The sequence below is a fragment of the Panthera pardus genome, unplaced genomic scaffold (genome assembly GCF_024362965.1).
Source record: "Panthera pardus isolate Hobbes unplaced genomic scaffold, ASM2436296v1 HiC_scaffold_4, whole genome shotgun sequence".
Taxonomy (NCBI): domain Eukaryota; kingdom Metazoa; phylum Chordata; class Mammalia; order Carnivora; family Felidae; genus Panthera; species Panthera pardus.
In genome coordinates this window covers 5,416,712-5,439,189 of record NW_026526969.1, presented here as the reverse complement: position 1 = coordinate 5,439,189, position 22,478 = coordinate 5,416,712, and the positions used below count along the sequence as shown (strand labels likewise).

Sequence of the window (22,478 nt, the reverse complement as noted above, 5' to 3'; positions counted from 1 at the left end):
CCAATAAAGCGTGAAGTATGCAAAATATATAAGGAACTGATACAACTCTACACCCAAAAACCAAATAATCCAATTAAAAAATGGGCAGAAGACGTGGACAGACGCTTCTCCAAAGAAGACATCCGGATGGCCAACAGACACATGAAAATGCTCAGTGTCACTCAGCAACAGGGAAATGCAAATCAAAACCACAACGAGATGCCACGTCACACCTGTCAGAATGGCTAAAGTCAACAACACGAGCAACAGCGGGTGTTGGCGAGGATGCGGAGAAAGGGGAACCCTCTTGCCCTGTTGGTGGGAATGCAAACTGGTGCGGCCGCTCTGGAGAACAGCGTGGAGGGTCCTTAAAAAATGAAAAATAGATCTACCCTACGATCCAGTAATCATACTAGTGGGTATTTACCCCCAAAACATAAAAACACGAATTCAAAGGGATACGTGCACCCCGATGTTTATCGCAGCATTATTTATAATAGCCAAATTATGGAAGCAGCCCGTGTCTATCCACAGAGGAAGGGATGTATATACATATCCAATGGAACATTATTCAGCCATAAAGAAAAGAACGAAATCTTGGGGCACCTGGACGGTTCAGTCGGTTGAGCGTTTGACTTTGGCTCAGGTCATGATCTCGTGGTTCGGGAGTTCGAGCCCCACATCGGACTCACTGTCGTCAACCCGTCAGCACAGGGCCTGCTTCAGATCCTCTGTCCCCCTCTCTCTGCCCCTCCACCACGTGTGCTCTCCCCAAAATTAAAAAAGTAAAAAAAAAAAACCAAAACCTTGCCATTTGCCACAACATGGATGGATGTGGAAAGTATAATGCTAAGCAAATAAGTCAATCAGAGAAAGACAAAACCATATGATCTCACGCATATGTGGAATATAAGAAACAAAACAAACAAGCAAAGGAAAAAAAGCGAGAGAGAGAGAGAGAGAGAGGCTCAAACCCACGAACTGTGAGATCATGACCTGAGCCGAAACCAAGAGTCAGACGCTCAACCGACTGAGCCGCCCAGGCGCCCCTTGGATGTGGTTTTGAAACAGACATCTGAACAAAACCCAAACAGATTACACGTCAGTGTGTAAGTCTTTTAACGAAAATTATCTTACGTGGTGGATCTTAAAAATAAATCTGTTTAAAACCACACTTCGAACTTGACTTCTGTGAGATACTTGCCGTTGAACGGAGTTTACTGCTTCTAGGCCCGATCAGTTGTTATCTGTAAACTCTTCATCCATCTAGCGGAAGTGGGGGTGTGTTTTCTAAGGGAAATGCAGCCCTCCCTGCCCATCCCCTTCCCTCTTCCCCTCCCTGCCCATCCCCTTCCCTCTTCCCCTCCCTGCCCATCCCCCTTCCTTCTTCCCTCACTGGGGAGGGCGGACAGTCTGGTGCTGATGTGCATGGCGTAAAACACACACACACACACACACACACACACACACACGCACGCACACACACCTCCACCCCCCACATACACACCCCGCCCCCACATATACCACCCCCCCCCAATAACCCCTTTAGGAATGGATGAACGCCACACTCGGCCACGTGTCACTCTGACAAGGCTTTAGGCAACTGACCTTCAATTTTCACCTCGGCTTCGGGGTCCTCACACGCTTCTGATGGGACAAGCAGAGTGGAATCTTGAAAAAAAAAAAGATTTCTAAAATGACATCTGTTATTATGTAATCTCGCCTTCCAAGAGGAGCTTATCCTGGCATTTTAGACATGTGTCATACTTAATACACGTAGAGGTATAAACGTGAAGGTAATTTTTGTAAACAATTTTGTTTATTTTTATTTTGTTAGTAATCTCTACATCCACCGTGGGGCTCGAACTCACAACCCCAAGATCAAGGGCCGCACGCTCTTCCAACTGAGCCAGCTGGGCGCCCCTAAACCTGAAAGCATTTTCAAAGTTTATTTATTTATTTCAAGAGAGAGAGAGCGAGCACGAGTGGGGGCAGGGAAGAGAGAGAGAGGGAGAGACAGAATCCCAAGCAGGCTCCCTGCTGCCAGTGCAGAGCTTGATGCAGGGCTTGAACTCACGAACCATGAGGTCATGACCTGAGCCAAAATCAAGACTCGGATGCTTAACTGACTGAGCCACCCAGGCATCCCTGAAGGTAATTTTAACTTTACTTTTATTTTACTAAAAGATTAAAAAAATTTTTTTAATTAAAATTAAAAAAAATTTTTTTTAATGTTTATTTTTTTTTTTTTGAGACAGAGACAGAGCATGAGCGGGGGAGGGGCCAAGAGAGAGACAGAGAGAGAGAGAGAGACAGAATCTGAAGCAGGCTCCAGGCTCCGAGCTGTCAGAACACAGCCCGACGTAGGGCTTGAACTCACGAACCGTGAGATCATGACCTGAGCCCAAGTCAGACGCTCAACGGACTGAGCCTCTCAGGCACCCCTGTAATTTTAACTTTCAAAGGGATCACAGGGTAAGAAAGGACAACCTTATAAGGGTTAAGGGGAGAGAAGAAACTCTCAGATCTTATAACACAACACCCGGTTACCCACGTCAGGGGACACAGAATGTCCATCTAATGGAATTCCTGTGGTCATAGCGTTTCCTTGTTGTCAGGAATCACAGGGATCAAAGAAAGCACTCTTGTCTCTCTCTCAAAAATAAATAAACACTAAAAAAAAAAAATTCCTTCCATTAATTGTTCATGAAGGGAGAAAGACGCAAAACAAATCAGTTGTTTGGATATTGGACTATGGTAATGGAACGCGTAATGCTTGGGGGGAAACGGGTGAAGACACCAGACCTCTCTGACTGTTCTTGCAGCTTTTTCTGAATCTTTAGTTAAAAAGGTAAAAAAAAAACCCAAATCAAACGAATTCAGGTGTATCATAAATGGGTTTCCTGCTGTACTATAATAATAAAAAACCTCTTGGGGGCGTGGGTTGGTTCAGGCAGTAGAGTGCAACTTTTGATCTTGGGGTTGTGGGTTCGAATCCCATGCTGGGTGGGGAGATTACTAAAAAAAAAAAAATACTTAAAAAAAAAATCTCTTCAGAAACAAAGTATTTCAAAGGCCAACATCCAGTGACATCTCTCTGATTCTCACTCCATACTAGTTCTACCCGGATTCCCATGTAGGCCTTCCTCTATCTTTTTTTACAAAAAAATTTTTTTAACGTTTATTCGTGTTTTTTTGAGAGACAGAGAGAGACACACACACAGAATCCGAAGCAGGCTCCGGGCTCTGAGCTGTCAGCACAGAGCCCGACGCAGGGCTCGAACTCACGAACCGTGAGATCATGACCTGGGCTGAAGTCGGACGCTCAACCGACTGAGCCACCCAGGCGCCCCTCAGAGAAGCTATTAAAAATGACACAGGGGCACCTGGGTGGCTCAGTCCGTAAGGTGTCCGACTCTTGATTTCAGCTCAGGTCACAATGTTGCGGTTCATGGATTCCAGCCCCGCGCCTGCTTGGGATTCTCCCTCCCCCTTTCTGTATGACCCTCATCAAAAATAAATAAATAGGGGCGCCTGGGTGGCTCAGTTGGTTAAGCATCTGCCATGATCTCACAGTTTGTGGGTTCGAGCCCCACGTCGGGCTCTGTGCTGACAGCTCTGAGCCCGGAGCCTGCTTCGGATTCTGTCTCCCCCACTCTCTGCCCGTCCCCTGCTTGTTCTCTGTCTCTCAAAGATAAATAAATGTTAAAAATAAAATAAAATAAAATAAAATAAAATAAAATAAAATAAAATAAAATAAACAAAAACAAAAGACCACACAAGGATGCTTGGGTGGCTCAGTCAGTTAAGTGTCCAACTTTGACTCAGGTCATGTTCTCACAGTTAGTGAGTTCAAGCCCCACATCAGGCTCTGTGCTGACAGTGGAGAGCCTGCTTCAGATTCTCTGTCTCCCTCTCCCTCTGCACCCTCCCTGCTTGTGCTTTCTCAAAAATAGATAAATAAACATTAAAAAACAACAACGCTGGGGTGCCTGGGTGGCTCAGTCCATTGAGCGTCCGACTTCGGCTCAGGTCATGATCTCACGGTCCGTGAGTCCGAGCCCTGTGTCGGGCTCTGTGCTGACAGCTCAGAGCCTGCAGCCTGCTTCGTATTCTGTGTCTCCCTCTCTCTCTGCTCTCCCCTGCTCATGCTCTGTCTCTCAAAAAATAAATAAACATTAACAAAAAAAGAATTCTGGTATACCCATTCAAGAAGAGAAAATGGAATAAAGCAACAAATGACACAGATGTGAAGTTTTCTCACCACGCGACCTCTAATCCAGGTGCTTTACGTAGAATCTCTTACAGGTCGGAGAAGGAAGAGACTCACAGATTCCCAGAGCCACATTCTAGGGCTAAGACTCATCTGGTTTTCTAAGAAGGCATGCCAGGAAGCTGCCTTAGTTTCAAACATGCGTCATGGGCGTTTCAAAGACTGTGTTCTTTGCAAAATACTGTAGACTAAAACAAAACCAAAAAAAAAAGAAAAAAGAAAAAAGCATAAAATGGCTTTTCCAACCTTCCATGGATAATTCCATGTCTATTACGTCGCTGCTCCCAGAAGGATGATGGCTGTCTGAAAGGGAAGCAAATGATACAGATATTTAAAAAGGGCAAAATGCAAAATGTAAACAAGAATCCATTTATGTTTGTTATTTAAAAGAATTTTTTTAAGTTTATTTATTTATTTTCAGAGACACAGAGACAGCAAGAGTAACGGGCAGAGAGAAGGAGAGAGGATCCCAAGCAGGCTCTGCACTGTCAGCACAGAGCCTGACACGGGGCTAGAACTCACGAACTGTGAGATCGTGACCTGAGCCGAAACCAAGAGCTGAACACTTAACCTACTGAGCCACCCAGGTTCCCCTAAACAAGAATCCATTTAAAACCGTCCAAACAGTTCAAGACCCACGCAGGAATGCACATGAAAAATACTTCAACTCCTTGAAATAAAATTCACACAAATGGTCCTTTGTCTATGTCTTTTGTTGTCTTACCTGCACTCTGGAGAAGTTTCACACCTACAGAAGCAGGGATGGTACAATAATTCCACGTGCCCTTCCCCGGTGCCAATAGTCACCAACTCCATATCCTGTTTTTCTGTGCCCCCTTTTTTCACTATGGGATCTTCAGAGCCTTTTTTCTTTTTTTTAAAATATTTATGGTTTTGAGAGAGAGACAGAGCATGAGCGGGGGAGGGGCAGGGAGAGAGGGAGGCACAGAATCTGAAGCAGGCTCCAGGGTCTGAGCCCCATGTGGGGCTCGAATTCACGCACCATGAGATCGTGACCTGAGCCGAAGTCAGACGCTTAACTGACTGAGCCAACGAGGCACCCCTAAAGATTTTATTTGTAAGTAATCTCTACACCCAATGTGAGGCTTGAACTCACAAGCCCGTGATCAAGAGTCACATGCTCCACTGACTGAGCCAGCCAGCACCCCGTTTTCCATTTTAAATAGCATAATTTGCATTTTCGTCGTTCAGTTAAAACAGTTCTTATTCTGGATAGGATATCCTCATCTGATATATAACTTGCAAACATTTCCTCTAATTCCATTGGTGGCCTTTTTACTTTTTTGATAGAGTTCTTTGAAGTACAAGTTTTTAATTTTAATGAAGTTTAATTTATTTTTTTCCTTTGGCTGCTCTAGCTAAGAAACCATTATCTAATCCAAGGTCACAACCATCTGCGTCTAGGAGTTCTAAGTGCATGAGAATTTTTAACTCTTACATTTAGGTCTCTGATCCATTTTGAGTTAGTTTTTGTATATGGTGTGAGGTAGAGGTCCGAATGGATCTTTCTGTATGTAGAAAGCTGGTTATTCTAGTACCATTTTTTTGAAAAGACTATTCTTTCCCCAATGAATTGTTTTGGCACCCTTGTTGAAAATCAAGTAGCTATAAAGATAGGGGTTTATTTCTGCACTCTCAAATCTATTCCACTGAATATCCACTGTCTAACCTTATGCCAGGACCACAGTCGATAACTGTAGCTTTTGCAGTAGGTTTTGAAATCAGGAAATGTGGGTCTTCTGACTCTGTTCTTTTTCAAGATTGTTTTGGCTATTCCGGGTTCCTTGAATTTCCATAACAATCTTAAGGAAGTCTTCCAGTCCGTGAACACAGAATATCTTTCCGTTTATTTAGATCTCCTTTAATTTTTTAAACAACGTTTTATAGTTTTCAGTGTACAAGTCTTGCAATTCTTTGGTTAAATTTTTTCTTAAGTATTAAAATTCTTTTAATGTGTATTTATTTTTGAGAGACAGCATGCAAGTGGGGGAGGGGCAGAGAGAGAGGGAGACAGAGAATCTGAAGCAGGCTCCTCCAGGCTCCGGGCTGTCAGCACAGAGCCCGACACGGGGCTCGAACCCACAAACTATGAGATCATGACTTGAGCCAAAGTTGGCTGCTTAACTGACTGAGCCACCCAGGCGCCCCTTAAGTATTTTATTTAAAAACAATATTTTTTAATGTTTATTTATTTTTGAGAAAGAGAGAGACAGAGTGTGAGTGGGGGAGGGGCAGAGACAGAAGGAGACACAGAATCGGAAGCAGGCTGTTAGCACAGAGCCCGACGTGGGGCTCGAACCCACAAGCAGTGAGATTGTGACCTGAGCCGAAGTTGGACACTCTACCGACTGAGCCACCCAGGTGCCGCGACAATGGACACTTTTTCACTGGTCTTCAGAGTTTTTGAAAAAAGCGGTTTGTTTATTTTGAGAGAGAGAGAGAGAGAGAGAGAGAGAGAGAGAAAGAGAGAATCCCAAGCAGGCTCTACTCTGTCAGCACAGAGCCCAACGTGGGGCTCGAACTCACGCACCGTTGAGATCACGACCTGAGCCAAAACCAGGAGGGGGTGGCTCAACTGACTGAGCCACCCAGGTATTCTGAAAAAAGTGTCTACGTTACAGAGCTCTGTAATGCTGCAGGAAAACTTCAAAATTAAGATTTTGTAGGAAGCGCTTCAAACCTGGTCTCGGTCGAGGATTTAGAACCATCCCGCACAACACCACGTCGTCAAACTGGTACCACGTCGGGGACCGGCAGGGATCCGGTCTCTGGGGACAGGGCCAAGCCAGGCGAGTGCATAGACCGCCCACCAGCTAATCAGTGTCTGCTGTTCCGCCGTTTAAATTGTATGACATCGGGGCGCCTGGGTGGCGCAGTCGGTTGAGCGTCCGACTTTAGCCAGGTCACGATCTCGCGGTCCGTGAGTTCGAGCCCCGCGTCGGGCTCTGGGCTGATGGCTCGGAGCCTGGAGCCTGTTTCCGATTCTGTGTCTCCCTCTCTCTCTGCCCCTCCCCCGTTCATGCTCTGTCTCTCTCTGTCCCAAAAGTAAATAAAAAACGTTGAAAAAAAAATTAAAAAAAAAAAAAATAAAAATAAATTGTATGACATCAATGAAGCAAATATTATTAAGAACAGGGTACCTGAATGTCTTGATCTTTCGATATTTTCTCAGTAACTTAGGGGACAGACAGGACAGCAAAGGATTAGTAGGACATACTTTAGAACATGCAAAATAAGAATACTTAACAGACAAGCTCAAGTAAAATGCACCAGGATACCTCTGTCTTCACGTCTGCCTCGAAGCATGCGGATTTAGGCTGAACACGGATCTATTTCCTAACCGTAAAATGCTTTACTTTAAATGGCAGTATGCTACATCCCAGTAAACGTATTGCTTCGGCCTGTTTTCCAGATGGGGGCTAATTAAAATTTCTCATCTCGGGGGCGCCTACGTGGCTCAGCCCGTTGAGCGTCCGACTCTTCGATTTCGGCTCAGGTCGCAATCTCGTGGTTTGCGAGTTCAAGCCCCGCGTCCGGCTCTGCGCGGACAGTGTGGAGTCGGCTTGGGATTCTCTATCTCCCTCTCTCTCAAAACAAATTAATTTTTAAAAATACGACAAAAAAACTTCCTGTCACAAACAACATTTGGGGAAGGAAATGAAAACGAAATGGGATTACCTTGCATATTAGACGGATAGTAATTAGGATCTTCTGACTCCTTCTTGACTGACACAGCCGTCGCTCTCGGTGCCGAGCCTTTGGAAGCAATGAAAATCATAAAATCGCGTGTTAGGCCACAGAGAACTAGGACCGGCTGGGACAGTTCCAGGCTCTGCCTTGATGAACAGGGCAACGTGATCGCCAGCAAAACAACGTGGGGCTCACACACTGAACAGTCGGCTTTCCCGTATAACAATACAAGTAACAGAACCAAAACACTATAAAATCAATATAAAAGGAAAGAAGGAAGGAAGGAGAGAAGGATGTAGAAAGGAACAGAAGGAGGGAGGGAGGGAAAGAAGGGAAGAAGAAGGTCTGGTTCCCAGTTTGGGAACATTTTCCTTTTCAAGGAGGCTTCGTACATACGTGAGTTTATGCAAAATACGGTAAAATATTCTTCTCCAATGCGATATGCATTTGCACATGTCACCTTTTTAAGGTTTTTTTCCTTAATTTTTTTGACATTTACGCATTTTTGAGAGAGACAGAGAGTGAGTGGGGAGGGGCAGAGAGGGGGAGACACAGAATCTGAAACAGGCTCCAGGCTCTGAGCTGTCAGCACAGAGCCCGACGCGGGGCTCGAACTCACGAACTGCGAGATCATGACCTGAGCCGAAGTCAGACACTTAAGCGACTGAGTCACCCAGGCGCCCCCCTTTTTTGTAAAGTTTGTATTTAAATTCCAGTTAATTAACACACAGTGTAGTATCAGTTTCCGGGGTACAATACGGTGATTCAAGCCTTCCATACATCACTCGGTGGCTACGTGTAATCTTACCTACGACAATGACATGAATTTCAAAATTTCAAAACCTGGGGGAACTACGTTAGTGAAACCAAAAGCCGTCATCAGGGAAAGGTGTGGTAGCCTGCAAAATTAGCCACAGGTTTCTCCCACCCGGTGTGCACGCCTGTCTGCAATGTCTCTCTTGCTCTTTTCTAGAAGTGGAGGCTACTTCTCCATCCTGTAAAGCTGGGCCTCGTCTCATGGCTCACTTTGGCCAATGGGACGTTGGCCAACAGGACGCGAGCCGAGGCCTGAAGAGTGCAGGTGCGTCCGAGCTGCTGCTTCGGAACTGAGTGGCCATGTGAACGCGCCCGGGCTCCCAGGGGACGTGAGACCAAGCGGACAGAGGCCAGGCTCTCCCAGCGGCCTCGGACCCAGGAGCGAGGTCACCTGGGAGCAGACAGCTGCCCGGCCAATGTGTGGAATTGCCAGAAAGACTAATCATTGTTTGGGGGTGCTTGGGTGGCTCAGTCAGTTAAGCATCCATCTGACTTCGGCTCAGGTCATGATCTCACGGTTCGTGGGTTCGAGCCCCGCGTCGGGCTCTGTGCTGACAGCTTAGAGCCTAGAGCCTGCTTCGGATTCTGTGTCTCCCTCTCTCTGCCTCTCCCCCACTCGTGCTCTGTCTCTCTCTCTGTCAAAAATAAATAAACATAATAAAAAAAAATAAAAGACTAATCATTGTTTGAAGCCACTTTGTTTTGGGGAGAAAGAGAAAGAGAGAAATTTGAAACTCAAAACCATTTTGACACTTGTTCTGTGTAGCAAGGGGTGCAGAAATATCACAAGAAATGAGGCTCTCAGGGGCCGTCCGGCAGCGAGCTGAATGGCATCATGAAATCCAAGGTAGAGAGTCATGTTAGTAGGGAGCACATTTTTGTCTAAACTGAACCACATCTCCAAAAGGAAGCATCAACCAAAGAGGCCTCGTGGCGCCTGGCTGGCTCAGTCGCAACAGTGTGCAGCTCTTGATCTCGGGGTTGTGAGTTCAAGCCCCGGGTTCAGTTTAAGGCTTAAAGACAAAAAGAGACCTATTTTTTTTAAAGTTTATTTATTTTGAGAGAGAGAGAGACAGAGAGAGAGAGAACCAGCAGGGGAGGGGCAGGGAGAGAGAGAATCCCAAGGGGGCTCCGTGCTGTCAGCACACAGCCTGACAGGGGGCTGCATCTCATGAACCATGAAATCATGAGCTGAGCTGAAATCAAGAGTCGGATGCCTAACCGACTGCACGGCTCTTCTTTTTTTTTTTTAAAGTAAGCTCGACGCCCAACATGGGGCTCGAACACACAACCCTGAGATCAAGAGTCACACACTCCTCCGGCTGAGCCAGCCAGGTGCCCCAGCTTGTGTTCATTTTTATTAACTTGAATTTTGAGTTTTGGTTTTATGTACTTTCTAACCTTTGCCCCTTTAATGCTTTCAAAGATTTTCCCATCCCTCAAGCATTTGCATCTAAAACATTTTTTTGACCTTTTAACATTTCCCCTCTAATCAATGCCATTTTTCTTTCTTTGAGGAGTGGGGGAAGGCAGGGATAAGGCCCCTATTGAGGTTATTTAGTGCCCTAGTCACCACCACCCCTTTCACTGGTCAATTCTTTGGGTTTTTTTTTTAACATTTATTTTTATTTGAGAGAGAGAAAGAGAGAGAGTGATCAGGGGGAGGGACAGAGACAGAAGCTCAAGCAGACTCCACGTTCAGCACAGAACCCGATGCGGGGCTCGATCCCACAACCGTGAGATCATGACCTGAGCCAAAATCAAGAGCCGGCCACTCAACCGACCGCACCACCCAGGCGCCCCAGGATTTTCTATATAGATGACCATGTCATCTGTGAACAAAGGCAGTTATATTTCATCATTCCCAATCTGTGTGCCCTATATTTCCTTTTCTTGTCTTATTGCATTAGCAAGGACTTTCAGTACAACACTGGAAGGAAGTTCAAGAGGGGACATCCTTCCTCGTTCTTGACCTCAGTGGGAAAGGTTCTAGCTTCTCACTCGGCTTTTTGTAGATTTTTTAAAACCAAATTGAGGAAGTGCCCTGCCCCCATTCTTAGTTTACTGCAAGTCCATGTTTTAGAAGTAAGACAAAAGAAAGGGATCAAATGATAATCTGCCAAATACTCGATTCTATAAGCATCCGTGTACGTACCTGAATCTTCCATGGGTTCAGTTTTCACACTGATGGGGCCACAGCTGCAAGGAGAAGGGAACCCTTGTCAAGACAAGCCGGCCGGTGAGACGTGACCATGGGAATCCGGACGCACTGTACTCAAACCCCCCAATCTCCAGATCTCCACGCCGTCCTACCTCCCCTGCCCGCCATCCAGCTCAACGCAAAACTAACTCGTTCATGTAACGTTAACGTTCTTAATAATCTGTTATACCATTGAAGGAGTCCATTGAACATAGTCTTAAAACCTCAAACATCCTTTTGAATAAAGAATATATAACAAAACAAGGGAAACTTTCCATGGTCTAAAAACTAACACTCTGGGGTTAGATGTGGATTTTATTTTTTATTTCCCTTACCTTTCACTTGGTGACGTCACCGATCTCTTCGCATCCGTGACCACCAAAGACCCACCTGTGCAGGAGTAAAAAGACACACACTAGCCCCTTTCTGCACCTTGAAAATGACACCATTCGAAGGCACGTAACGTGAAAGTAAATACAGAGAGAACAGAACTCCAGCTTCAGGCCTTTACAGAATAGTAGTGGGGAGAGACCAATTCAAAGCGGCCCCCGTGTCCTCGCGCCGTGTGTGTGGGCAGAGTGGGGGCTGAGGAGTAGACAGGGGCCGCAGCGACCTCCAGCAAGTCACTAAACCTTCCTGGGCCTCAGTTTCCTCATCTGAAAATGGTGGTTGGGTGAGGATCAATTAAAACGTGCAAAGAACGCAGAACCATGCCGGGTATGCCGGAAGCAATGAATTAGCGGGTGCGGCTATTACTGTTCTATGATGAAAATACAAGCCGTCTGGGGCAATGGTCGCCCAGTCACCCGCCGCCCCTCCCCCTCAGGTCTCCCCTTCAACATAAGCTAGGGAATTCTGGGAACGTTCCATTGCTCTGGAAACGGACTGGGCTCTGTGAGCAGCCCAAGCCCCGTGCGCTCCCGCGTGCGCCTCGTGAACTCTGCCCACCCCTCTCTGGACATCCTGTCTCTGTACCTAGGTAGTCTCAGCACAACACCCTCTTAGACAGACCTGGTCTCTCCAGGACAGGTACGGCCCACAGTTTCCAGCTATGTTCCAGATTAATAATCTGGGAAAATAAGAAGTGGGCAGAGGTGGATCTCTAAACGCTTCTGGAAAAATTGCTATTCTTTTGGTCCGTTCGTCGTCGTAAATTGAGGAGATTACGAAGGGCCCCGGGTTCTCAAACTCGGCCTCAAACACCCATCCACGTTGCTTTCTGCCTGGGCACGTGGATGGGCCTCCCGGCAGAACCAACGTGTTGAGACCCTGCTCGGCTTGAGAGCCACCTGGTGGCTCCACAAAGCCCCTTTGATCATACAACTCTAAACCCTCCCCAGGACTCCCGGGGATTTCCGCGGGGCATCCTGGGGAGACCTCGGGTCACCCCTGGTTCTCTGTTGGACAGACTTGCTCCTTCTAGACGGTGAGTCTCAGAAGCACGAGAAATGGCCATACCTCCTCCATCCACTCCCGAACCCAACGATGCCCGGCCTGTGGCTGGGGGTCAAAGGACTATCAAGTGACCCAGCATCCTCATGACCCTGGACTCGAGGACAAGATAGGCCTACTGTCCTCTGTGGGCAGTAGGAGCTTGCCGGCTTGAGACCTAGGAACTTGGCCGTGGGAGCTTGCCGGCTTCAGACCTGGGAGCAGAATCCCTTCAGCTCTTGTCGGGGTGTGTCCTTCCCTGAGCTGAGCACCCCACAAGAGCCACGGCCCCCCCCACCCCGGGGTGCCAGAAGTTACTTCCTCCATGGTGAGCAGGCAAGGGACACACAAGCTTTAGAATGTACCAGGCTTGCATTTCAAGTAAGAAAAGCAGGGCTGGAGGGGTGCCTGGGTGGCTCAGTCGGTTAAGCATCTGACTTTAGCTCAGGTCAGGAACTCACAGCTCGTGGGTTCGAGCCCCGCGTCGGGCTCTGTGTGGACAGCTCAGAGCCTGGAGCTTGCTTTGGATTCTGTGTCTCCCCCTCTCCCTCTGCCCCTCCCCCACTTGCACTCTGTCTCTCTCAGTCTCTCAAAAATAAAGGAAACATTAAAACAAAAAAATTTTTTTTTTTAAAGAAAAGCAGGACTGGCTTAGTAGCCAAGGGCAGTCACCGATTATGAGAAGCTGTCACTTACCGAGCTGATTCGCTGGACCTACGAAAGGTCTGCAAGAAAACCGACACTATTACCCGACATGAAAGACAGATTAAACATTTGAATAACCAACTTCTAAGTGTAAGAGGACATAATTAACGAATTGAAATTAAGCTGTCAGTTTATCCTCAGATGAACTAGGCTTTATGAGGGGGATAGAGCCTGCCACCTGTTGATGATGAATGAAATCCCCGCTTTGTTCTCCAAAATCCATTTCAGGGTGGTGAGACCATAGTTCTCGGGGTGCTGAAAGGCCACTCCTTCTGGAAGCCCCTGCACAACCACGGCCGCTGGGTCCCTCAGAATCTTCTCGTACGGAACAGGCACCATCGCTGTGGTCCCCAAGGCTTTGCCTAGAAGAGGGGAGATGTCTTTAGATGGTACGAACATAAACCCTACCTGTCAGCTGCATTCAGTGCAGTAAAGAAACACAGGTGCTGGGGCGCCTGGGTAGCTCAGTCGGTTGAACGTCTGACTTTTGGTTTCGGCTCAGGTCATGATTTGCAGTTCGTGAGATCGAGCCCCGCGTCGGGCTCTGTGTTGACAGCTCGGAGCCTGCTGGGGGGTCTCTCTCCCTTTCTCTCTGCCCCTCCCCCCCCCACCTCTCTGTCTCAAAATAAATAAATACACTTTAAAACAAACAAAAAAGAAAGAAACACAGGTGGCAATGCCCGGCTTTGAAGCCACAGTAAGAGCTGAAGCATCCTAGTCCTCTATAACCCGTTAATAGAATTCCCAAAGGGCCACAGGAAAAGCTTAGGAGACGTTTTACTTTACATCTTCACATAAGAAAGAGGAAATAACAGGTCTTCTCCATTCGGTTGTAGGTGGCACACCCAGGGCAGCAGAGGGTGCCCCACGGTTACTCAGTGCCCAAAGAGGATGAGAGCCCCCACCCGAAGGTCCACAAGGACCCTAGGTGGCTCTTCACAACTCAGGCCAACTTGCCTGTGGAGAAGTTATGGAGTCAATGTGGCCTCGGGTCACCATCTTGGGGCCGGGTCAGTCGTGCTGCGCTGGCTGGCCAGCCCCCAGGTGCAGGAGCCCCATTTCTCTCAGAAGCGTAGCCTGAGACGCTGAGATCCCCTAGGCTCGAGGTCCCCCACAGTCAAATGCTCACAGGGACCTGCAGGTCCCATAAACGTGTGACGTTCTCTAAAAATAACAGGACTCTGAGAGGCTAAGGCAGGCGCTTGTGTCACAACTAAGCCCAACGCCTGTATGGTTATTGAGTTACCCAGCTTTTCTTTTTTAAGATTTTATTTTATTTTTTAACGTTTATTTATTTGTGTTGAGAGAGAGAGAGAACAGGCACACGAGAGCAGGGGGAGGGGGCGGAGAGAGAGACAGGGAGATTGAGAGAGAGAATCCCAAGCAGGCTCCACACTGTCAACACACAGCCCAACTTGGGGCTCAATCCCATGAACTGTGAGACGGTGACCTGAGCCTAATCAAGAGTCAGATGCTTAACCGACTGAGCCACCCAGGGGGCACCTGGGTGGCTCAGTCGGTTAAGCATCTGACTCTTGATTTCAGTTTAGGTCACGATCCCAGGGTTGAGGGGTGGAGCCCCTCGTCGGGCTCTGTGCTGAATGTACAGCCTGCTTGGGATTCTATCTCTCAATCTCTCTGTCTCTCTCTCTTTCTCTTTACCCCTCTGGCCTTTGTCCCTGTGTGTGCACATGTTCTCTCTCTCTCTCAAATAAAAAAAATAATAGGGAACACCTGGGTGGCTCAGTGGGTTAAGTGTGTGACTTTGGCTCAGGTCATGATCTCGCGGTCCGTGAGTTCGAGCCCCGCGTCGGGCTCTGTGCTGACAGCTCAGAGCCTGGAGCCTGTTTCAGATTCTGTGTCCCCTTCTCTCTCTGCCCCTCCCCGGCTTATGCTCTGTCTCTCTTGGTCTCTCAAAAATAAATACGTGTTAAAAAAAATTTTTTTAATAATAAAAGGAGATAAAATTCTGCATAGGTATTAAAAAAATCCTTATCTTGGGGTGCCTGGCTGGCTCACTCGATGGAGCATGTGACCCCTGATCTTGGGGTCATGAGTTTGAGCCCCACATTGGGTGTAGAGATTATATTAAATAAATAAATAAACTTAAGAAAAATCCCTCTTAATGCCTGTGGAAGACATGAGTAGATGGAGGGACGCCTGGCTGGCTCCATCGGGTAAGCGTCTGACTTCGGCTCAGGTCATGATCTCACAGTTCGTGGGTTCAAAACCCGTGTCGGGCTGTGTGCTGACAGCTCGGAGCCTGGAGCCTGTCTCGGATTCTGTGTCTCCCTCTCTCTCTGTCCTTCCCCTGTTCACGTGCTCTCTCTCTCTCTCTCTCTCAAAAATAAATAAACATTAAAAAAAAAAAAAAAGACATGAGTACATGGAGAGACTGGTGAGGTTGAGGTTGGTGCCTGAACCAGCAGCGAATGTCTTTAATATAGTTCAGCCTTGAACAACACAAGTTTGAGCTGCTCAAGTCCACGTATACGTAGACTTTTTTCAATAAACACATCATGATACTACACACGTATTTTCTCTTCCTTATGATTTTCTGTTTCTTTTTTTTTTTTTTAAGAATTTGTTTTTTCAAGTAATCTCTCCACCCATCGTGGGGCTCGAACTTACAACGCCCAGATCAAGAGTCACACGCTCCACCTACTGAGCCGGCCAAGATGCCCTTCTTCCTGACAATTTTCTTAATAACTCTTTCCTCTAGCTTACTGTATTGCAGAAATACATTGTGTAATACGTATGACATACGAAAGAGGTAATAATGGACTGTTTTTGTTACCAGTAAGGCTTCCAGTCAACAGCAGGCTATTATTAGCTGAGTTTTGGGGGAGTCAAAGATTAGATATGGATTTTCGACCGCAGTGGGGGTGGGTGTCCCATCCCCTGCATGGTTCAAGGGTCAGGTACAATTGCGTTGGCCTTGCAGTGGGGGCTCCCTCAAATGGAAGCAAAGAATGAAGAATGAAGGCTGATCAATCAGAGGTTTCTATGGACCAGCAGAGATCAAGCTGTCTTCTGCAAGGCGCCCTCTGGTCCTGAAGACCTGGCTCTTGGCTTAAGGAGAATGTAGAGTCTTAAATGTTAGCGGCATCTAAACAGTCACACCAATAAAGTGATCTGTAACACTCCAGCTCCTTAGTGACCTATGCCGATCCTAATGGGTGACGTGAACTTTACCGTAACAAAAGCAGAAATAGTCCTCAACTGCTTTTCTGAGTATTTCTGTTTCTCCTGAATCGATCTGCATCCCGTTCGCAGGACATGGGGATCTGGCCTCATGCACCCCTTCGGCAATGCCTGTAAACAAGCGACAGGCACAGTCAGTCTTCAAGCGCTTGTTCCGAACACTCCCTCAATGTCTACGCTTCTGGTATTATACCGGAAAGAGGGGGAAATGGATAAACATAAAACAAGATCTTTTTTTATAAGTAAACTACCCCCAACATGGGACTCAAACACATGACCCCCAAGATCAAGACTCACATGTCCTACCGACTAAGCCAGCCAGGTGCCCCTAAAACAAGATTTTTTTATAAACATTAAAAAAAAATTTTAATGTTTATTTATTTTTAAGAGAGAGAGAGAGACAGAGCATGAGTGGGGGAGGGGTAGAGAGAAAGGGAGACACAGAATCTGAAGCAGGCTCCAGGCTCTGAGCTGTCAGCACAGAGCCCGACATGGGGCTCGAACTCAGACCACGAGATCATGACCTGAGCTGACGCTGGGACGTTCAACTGACCGAGCCACCCAAACGCCCCAAGAAAGGGTATTTATGATGAACAGGATAGTATAACATGGTGGTCACCTCTGAAATGAATCTGTTGATAAAGAACTATAAATAATTCAACACAGAGGGAATAGTAGTAGTTCAAAGGAAACGATAACAAAAATGTTATTTGCTATACGGTCTGAAAGTGACCATAGGAGGACCTTCACCGTGACAAAAGTAGAGACATCAACACAGACATTAAAATTACAAAGCAAATACTATAAACCATTTTTTTCCCCAACAGATTCGACAACGTACATGAAATGAACAAGTTAAAAATAAAGTTGAGGGGCGTCTGGGTGGCTCAGTGTATTAAGCATCTGACTTCAGCTTAGGTCGTGATCTTACAGTTCATGAGCTCGAGCTCCGCGTCAGGCTCTGTGTTGACAGCTCAGAGCCTGGAGCCTGCTTCGGATTCTGTGTCTCCCCCCCCTCTCTCTGCCTCTCCCCGGCTTGTACTCTGTGTCTCTCCCTCTTAAAAATAAATAGACATTAAATTTTTTTTTTAAAAATAATAAAGTTGAAAATAAAGTTTACTGAAATGGGCACCGAAGAAATAGAAAGTATGAATAGCCCTATATCTGAAAAATGAGTATGCAACTGGGAAACTTGAAAAAGTCTGTAATTAAATCTCAACGATTAGACATCCATCTGGCAACTGACATTAATGAGTTGAGGACACCCTTCCTGTTCATCCATTATACACTTACTGTATTATTTAAAGATTGCTTCATATTTGAATCTATCTTCCTGATTGTGGAGACTATAATTTTGGTCTTGGAAACCAATCTGAATCAATCAATCCCTTTCTCCCTTACATACATACTGATGATCTGGACATATGTAAATATTTATTCATGTTCCCATCCCCTCTGACGACCTTTGGAAACATCTACAGCTATATTCATCTACTGTCTCTCTCCACAGTCCTAATGACATTACATCCTCTCATAACTTTGGTGGGTTTTGTTTTTCCTTTCTTGGTTCCAGAAAATACTAAGGTGCTAGGTGGATGACCTACCATGGTAGAGACCATTGCTATACAAGGTGTAGGTTTTAACATCCTAGTTTCTGTTGCATGTGGCCACATCCACTCACTAGAGCTGCTGGACACTTATAACACATTAAAAGCTCTAAAGGGGCACCTGGCTGGCTTAGTCAGTCAAGCGTCTGACTGCAGCCCAGGTCGTGATCTCACAGTGCGTGAGTTCGAGCCCCACACTGGGCTCTGTAGTGACAGCTCAGAGCCTGAAGCCTGCTTCCGAGACTGTGTGTGTCTCTCTCTCCATCCCTCCCCCTTTGCACTCTGTCTCTCTCTCTCTCTCAAAAATAAACAAACGTTAAAGAAAAGAGAAAAGGCTCTGAAGGTCCCATAGCGAAAAAAGAGAAAATGGTTGTTAACTCAGTGGACCACCTGACGAGCCCAGAGTTTTTTTTATTCCCTTTCCTCTGGGAACAAGTAAAATAAGAATTTATTTTAATGTGGGTTTATTTTAGGAATCAAAGACAATTTACTCTATGTTCCTCAAATTTATTTTATAAAACCAGGGTGCCTCTGAGGACAAAGTACAAAATACACTGACCATGTTTCCTGGACCTATCAGTGTTAAGCAGATATTTGCTGGTATGCCAAGTCAAGAGACGTATCAGAACCATTTTCAGGATAACGTGTAGGCTATTTTTAAAAAAGGTTTTTTAAATATTTATTTTTGAGAGAGAGAGATAGAGAGACAGAGACAGAGCACGAGCAGGGCAGGGGCAGAGAGAGAGGCAGACACAGATTCTGAAGCAGGCTCCAGGCTCTGAGCTGTCGAGCCCAATGCGGGGCTCGAACCCACAAGCCGTAAGATCATGACCTGAGCCGAAGTCAGACGCTTAACCACCCAACAGCCACCAAGGTGCCCCTGCTGAGACTGTTGTAGAAGAAAACATTACATAAGTCTTCCCTGCAAGTATTTTAAGAGTCATGAATACAAAGGATAAAACTGTTAACACCCACAGTAGTTTGCAAAATCCTTCTGTAAATCCGTCCTGGCGTTGACAAAAGCACGTCCTTTCTCGGTTCCAACAACAAACACGTCTGTCTCATACATTGCGATGCAGGCCACTTCTGCCTTGGACTTGGCCAGCTCTTTACACTGAAATAGAAACAAAGAATGAAGTATTATATACCAGATTTTGCGGAGCCTAAGAGGGTCTGCTTTAAGCAGAAAATATAGGAGTGCCAGGCTGACTCAGTTGGTAGAGCGCGAGACTCTTTTAACTTTCCTTTTTGAAGCCACCCACTTTTTTAATGTTTGTTTATTTTGAGAGACAGAGAGAATGCAAGCAGAGGAGGGGCAGAGAGAGACGGAGAGAGAGAATCCCAGGCGGGATCTGCACTGACAGCACGGAGCCCAACACAAGGCTCGATTCCATGACCCTGGGATCATGACCTGAGCCAAAATCAAGAGTTAGACTCCCAACTGACTGAGCTGCCCAGGTGCCTCAAGCATGAGACTCTTGATCTCAGGGTTGTAAGTTTGAGCCCCATGTTAGGCATAGAGATTACTCAATTAAAAAAAAAAATACAGGGGCGCCTGGTGGCTCAGTCGGTTAAGTGTCCGATTTTGGTTCAGGTCATGATCTCATGGTTCGTGGGTTCAAGTCCTGTGTCTGGCTCTGTGCTGACAGCTCAGAGCCTGGAACCTGCTTTGGATTGTGTGTGTGTGTGTGTGTGTGTGTGTGTCTTTCTCTCTACCCCTCCCCACTGGTGCTCTTTCTCTGTCTCTCAAAAAAATAAATAAATAAAGGTAAAAAAAATTTTTTTAAATAAGAAAAGTCCCTCAGGAAAGAAAAATGAAACGCATCCACTAAGCAAATACTATAAACATCATACAACCCAGAGAAGGCCATGTTTTTATTAGCCACCTAAAAAATACATATTTGGTCTTCATCCATTCTGTTTCTGGCACAGAGCTCCTGAAAGTCTTGGAATTTCCTGAGAGCAGTGTCTTTGGTCAAGGGTGATGAGGTAACTCTAGGTGGGCACCTGATGGGGCTGGTGGCCAGGGGAACCGACCGCGTGATTGGAGGAGTGGCTTCCCTGGCCTCTGGGAAGGAGAGGAGGGATAGGGGTTAATTTCAATCTCTAACGGCCAGTGTTGTAATCAACTGTGCCTATATTATGAAGCTTCCATAAAAACCCGAAAGGACAGAGTCGGAGCTCCCGGGTGGGTAAACACTTGGTGATTTAGGGAGAGTGGCTAGCTGGGCGAGGACACGGCAGCTTCGCACCCTTCCCCCTACCTTGCCCTCTGCATCTCTTGTTTCTGGCTGTTCCTAAGTTACATCCTTTTGTAATCAGCCAGTAATCCAGTAAGTAAAATGCTTCTGGGTTCTGTGAGCTGCTCTAGCCAATCAAGCAGACCCAACGTGGGGGGCTGTGGAACTTCCGATCTATAGCCATCGGTCAGAAGCCCAGCTGGCAACCTGGATTTGATGTTAGTGTCTGAAGCGATGGGCGGCCTCGGAGGGTTGAGCCCTTAACCTGTGGGATCTGACACTCTCTCCACAGAGATAAGAGTCAGAACTGAGTTAAACTGCAGGACACTGGGGCCAGAGAATTGCTTGTTGCTTGTCGAAATTGGGTGCAGTATTTTTACCAGTGACATGCCTCTCCAACATGCCCTCTTCCCCTACATTTTTGGCTACAGACTCTTTGATTGCCTCTTCCCGTGACAATAATTCTGTAATATTTTCTATAGAGAGAACAGAGAGATAACTTAATATCTCCTCCAACATGGTTGATTGCATTTTTATTATTGATGGTAGGGATGCATAAAACATGAAAATTCCTATGTAAGACACGCCGGCTATCATCACAGTGCTACAGGCTATATGCCCTACAGACAAGAATTCTGAAAAATTCTACTTTGTGCAATTCCTTCCAAAGATTTAAAAGAACGTGTGGTGTATTCATGGCTGCAGATGCTACAGTGGACAGTCTGTTCTTGACCAGAGAGGAGTTCTGTTTTGAGAGAAACAAGTCCCCTATTTACAATTTACCCATTTAACGACTGGAAGGATTTTCCAGGACTAGCTTCTGGCTTCATTCATTCATTCATTCATTGATTCACTCACTCATTCACTCAATCATTCATTTGAAAGAGAGAGAGAGGGCGCGCACGAGCATGAGCGGGGGAGGGGGCAGAGGGAGAGAATCTTAAGCAGGCTCCATGCTCAGTGTGGAGACCGATGCGCGGCTCGATCCCATGACCCTGGAATTATGACCTGAATCAAAATGAAGAGTCTGACGTTCAACCGTCTGAGCCACCCAGGCCCCTCTGGCTCTGCACATTTAAGACCTGTTTTTCCTCTGCTCCCCACATCCTTCTGGAGTCGAGCACATATTCACACCACAGGGTGACCTCAGGTCGTAACATACCCCTTGATGTCCCATCACTGGGTGAGCGGACCCACTGGATCGTAAGAATATTCCTGGAAACCGTTCCCATGCTGGGGTCCCTAGCAATAGCTCACCTCGACACAGAAATGACAGCAAGTCACCTAAGAAGCTAAACTAAAACTAAACGTATATGCAACGGAGCTTCCCCTTTTGAGACCCCGAAGGTGCCTGTGTCCACTCCAGTATCCCCTGCCACAGGGGATCCTGGGAGGCACAATAACGTCCCCCCAAAGATGTCCATATCCTAATCCCCAGAGCCTGTGAATATATTCCCTCCTGTGGCAACAGGGACTTTGCAGATGTGACTGTTTTGGGGAAGGTTATCTTGGACTATGCAGGTGGACCGAATGCAGTCACCACGTTCTTGATAAGGGCCAGAGGCAGGAGGAAGAAGAACAGGTGACAAGGGAAGCAGAGGGCAGAGTGGACCCTTGCTGGAAGGGAGCATGAGTCAAGAAATGCGGGCAGCCTTCAGAAGTTGGAAAAGGCAAGCCACGTATTCTCCTTGGAAGCCTCCAGGAGGAATGGAGGCTCAGTGATCCTTTGATCCGAGCCCCATAAAACCCCATTTCCTGCCTCCGGACCTCTAGAACTGTCTTAACAGTAAGTGTATGTTGTTGTTGTTTTTTAAATTCTTTTAAAATGTTTATTTAGTTCTGAGAGAGACAGAGACAGAATGCCAGTGGGTTAGGGGCAGAGAGAGAGGGAGTCACAGAATCTGAAACAGGCTCCAGGCTCTGAGCTGTCAGCACAGAGCCGGACGTGGGGCTCGAACTCACACTGCGAGATCGTGACCTTTGCCGAAGCGGGACGCTCAACCAACTGAGCCACCCAGGCTCCCCGAAGTAAGTGCATGTTGTTTAAAGGCACTACGTTCGTGGGACTTAATGACAGCAGCAACGGGAAACGGATACAGGGGTTGTGGCAGCGAGAAAGTGAGAGCAGGAGACAGCGATGTGGTTTTAGCTGATGTGGTTAAAATATCTTACCTAGAGGGGCGCCTGGGTGGCTCAGTCGGTTAAGCGGCCGACTTCACCTCAGGTCATGATCTCGCAGTCCGTGAGTTCAAGCCCCGCATCGGGCTCTGTGCTGACAGCTCAGAGCCTGGAGCCTGTTTCAGATTTTGTGT

General features: G+C 46.7%; 1 protein-coding gene across 6 annotated transcripts in view; it reads right to left on the bottom strand.

Annotated features, from left to right (window-relative positions):
- Positions 1-22,478, bottom strand: part of LOC109250625 (general transcription factor II-I repeat domain-containing protein 2B) — a 49,518-nt gene that overhangs the window by 12,344 nt on the left and 14,696 nt on the right. For 5 of the 6 annotated variants that reach the window (XR_002073112.2, XM_019421717.2, XM_053893992.1 and 2 more), the window contains 9 exons: positions 18,902-19,040; positions 16,311-16,430; positions 13,294-13,477; positions 13,107-13,135; positions 11,315-11,369; positions 10,935-10,978; positions 7,952-8,029; positions 4,499-4,555; positions 1,588-1,650 (listed from right to left, as the gene is read on the bottom strand). Coding sequence is in view for 5 of the 6 variants with exons in the window: in XM_019421717.2 (XP_019277262.2) it covers positions 1,588-1,650; positions 4,499-4,555; positions 7,952-8,029; positions 10,935-10,978; positions 11,315-11,369; positions 13,107-13,135; positions 13,294-13,477; positions 16,311-16,430; positions 18,902-19,040 (769 nt within the window). In the remaining variant the exon portion in view is untranslated. The remainder of the gene's footprint in view (positions 1-1,587; positions 1,651-4,498; positions 4,556-7,951; positions 8,030-10,934; positions 10,979-11,314; positions 11,370-13,106; positions 13,136-13,293; positions 13,478-16,310; positions 16,431-18,901; positions 19,041-22,478) is intronic. The other variant, XM_019421713.2, reaches the window with a different exon arrangement.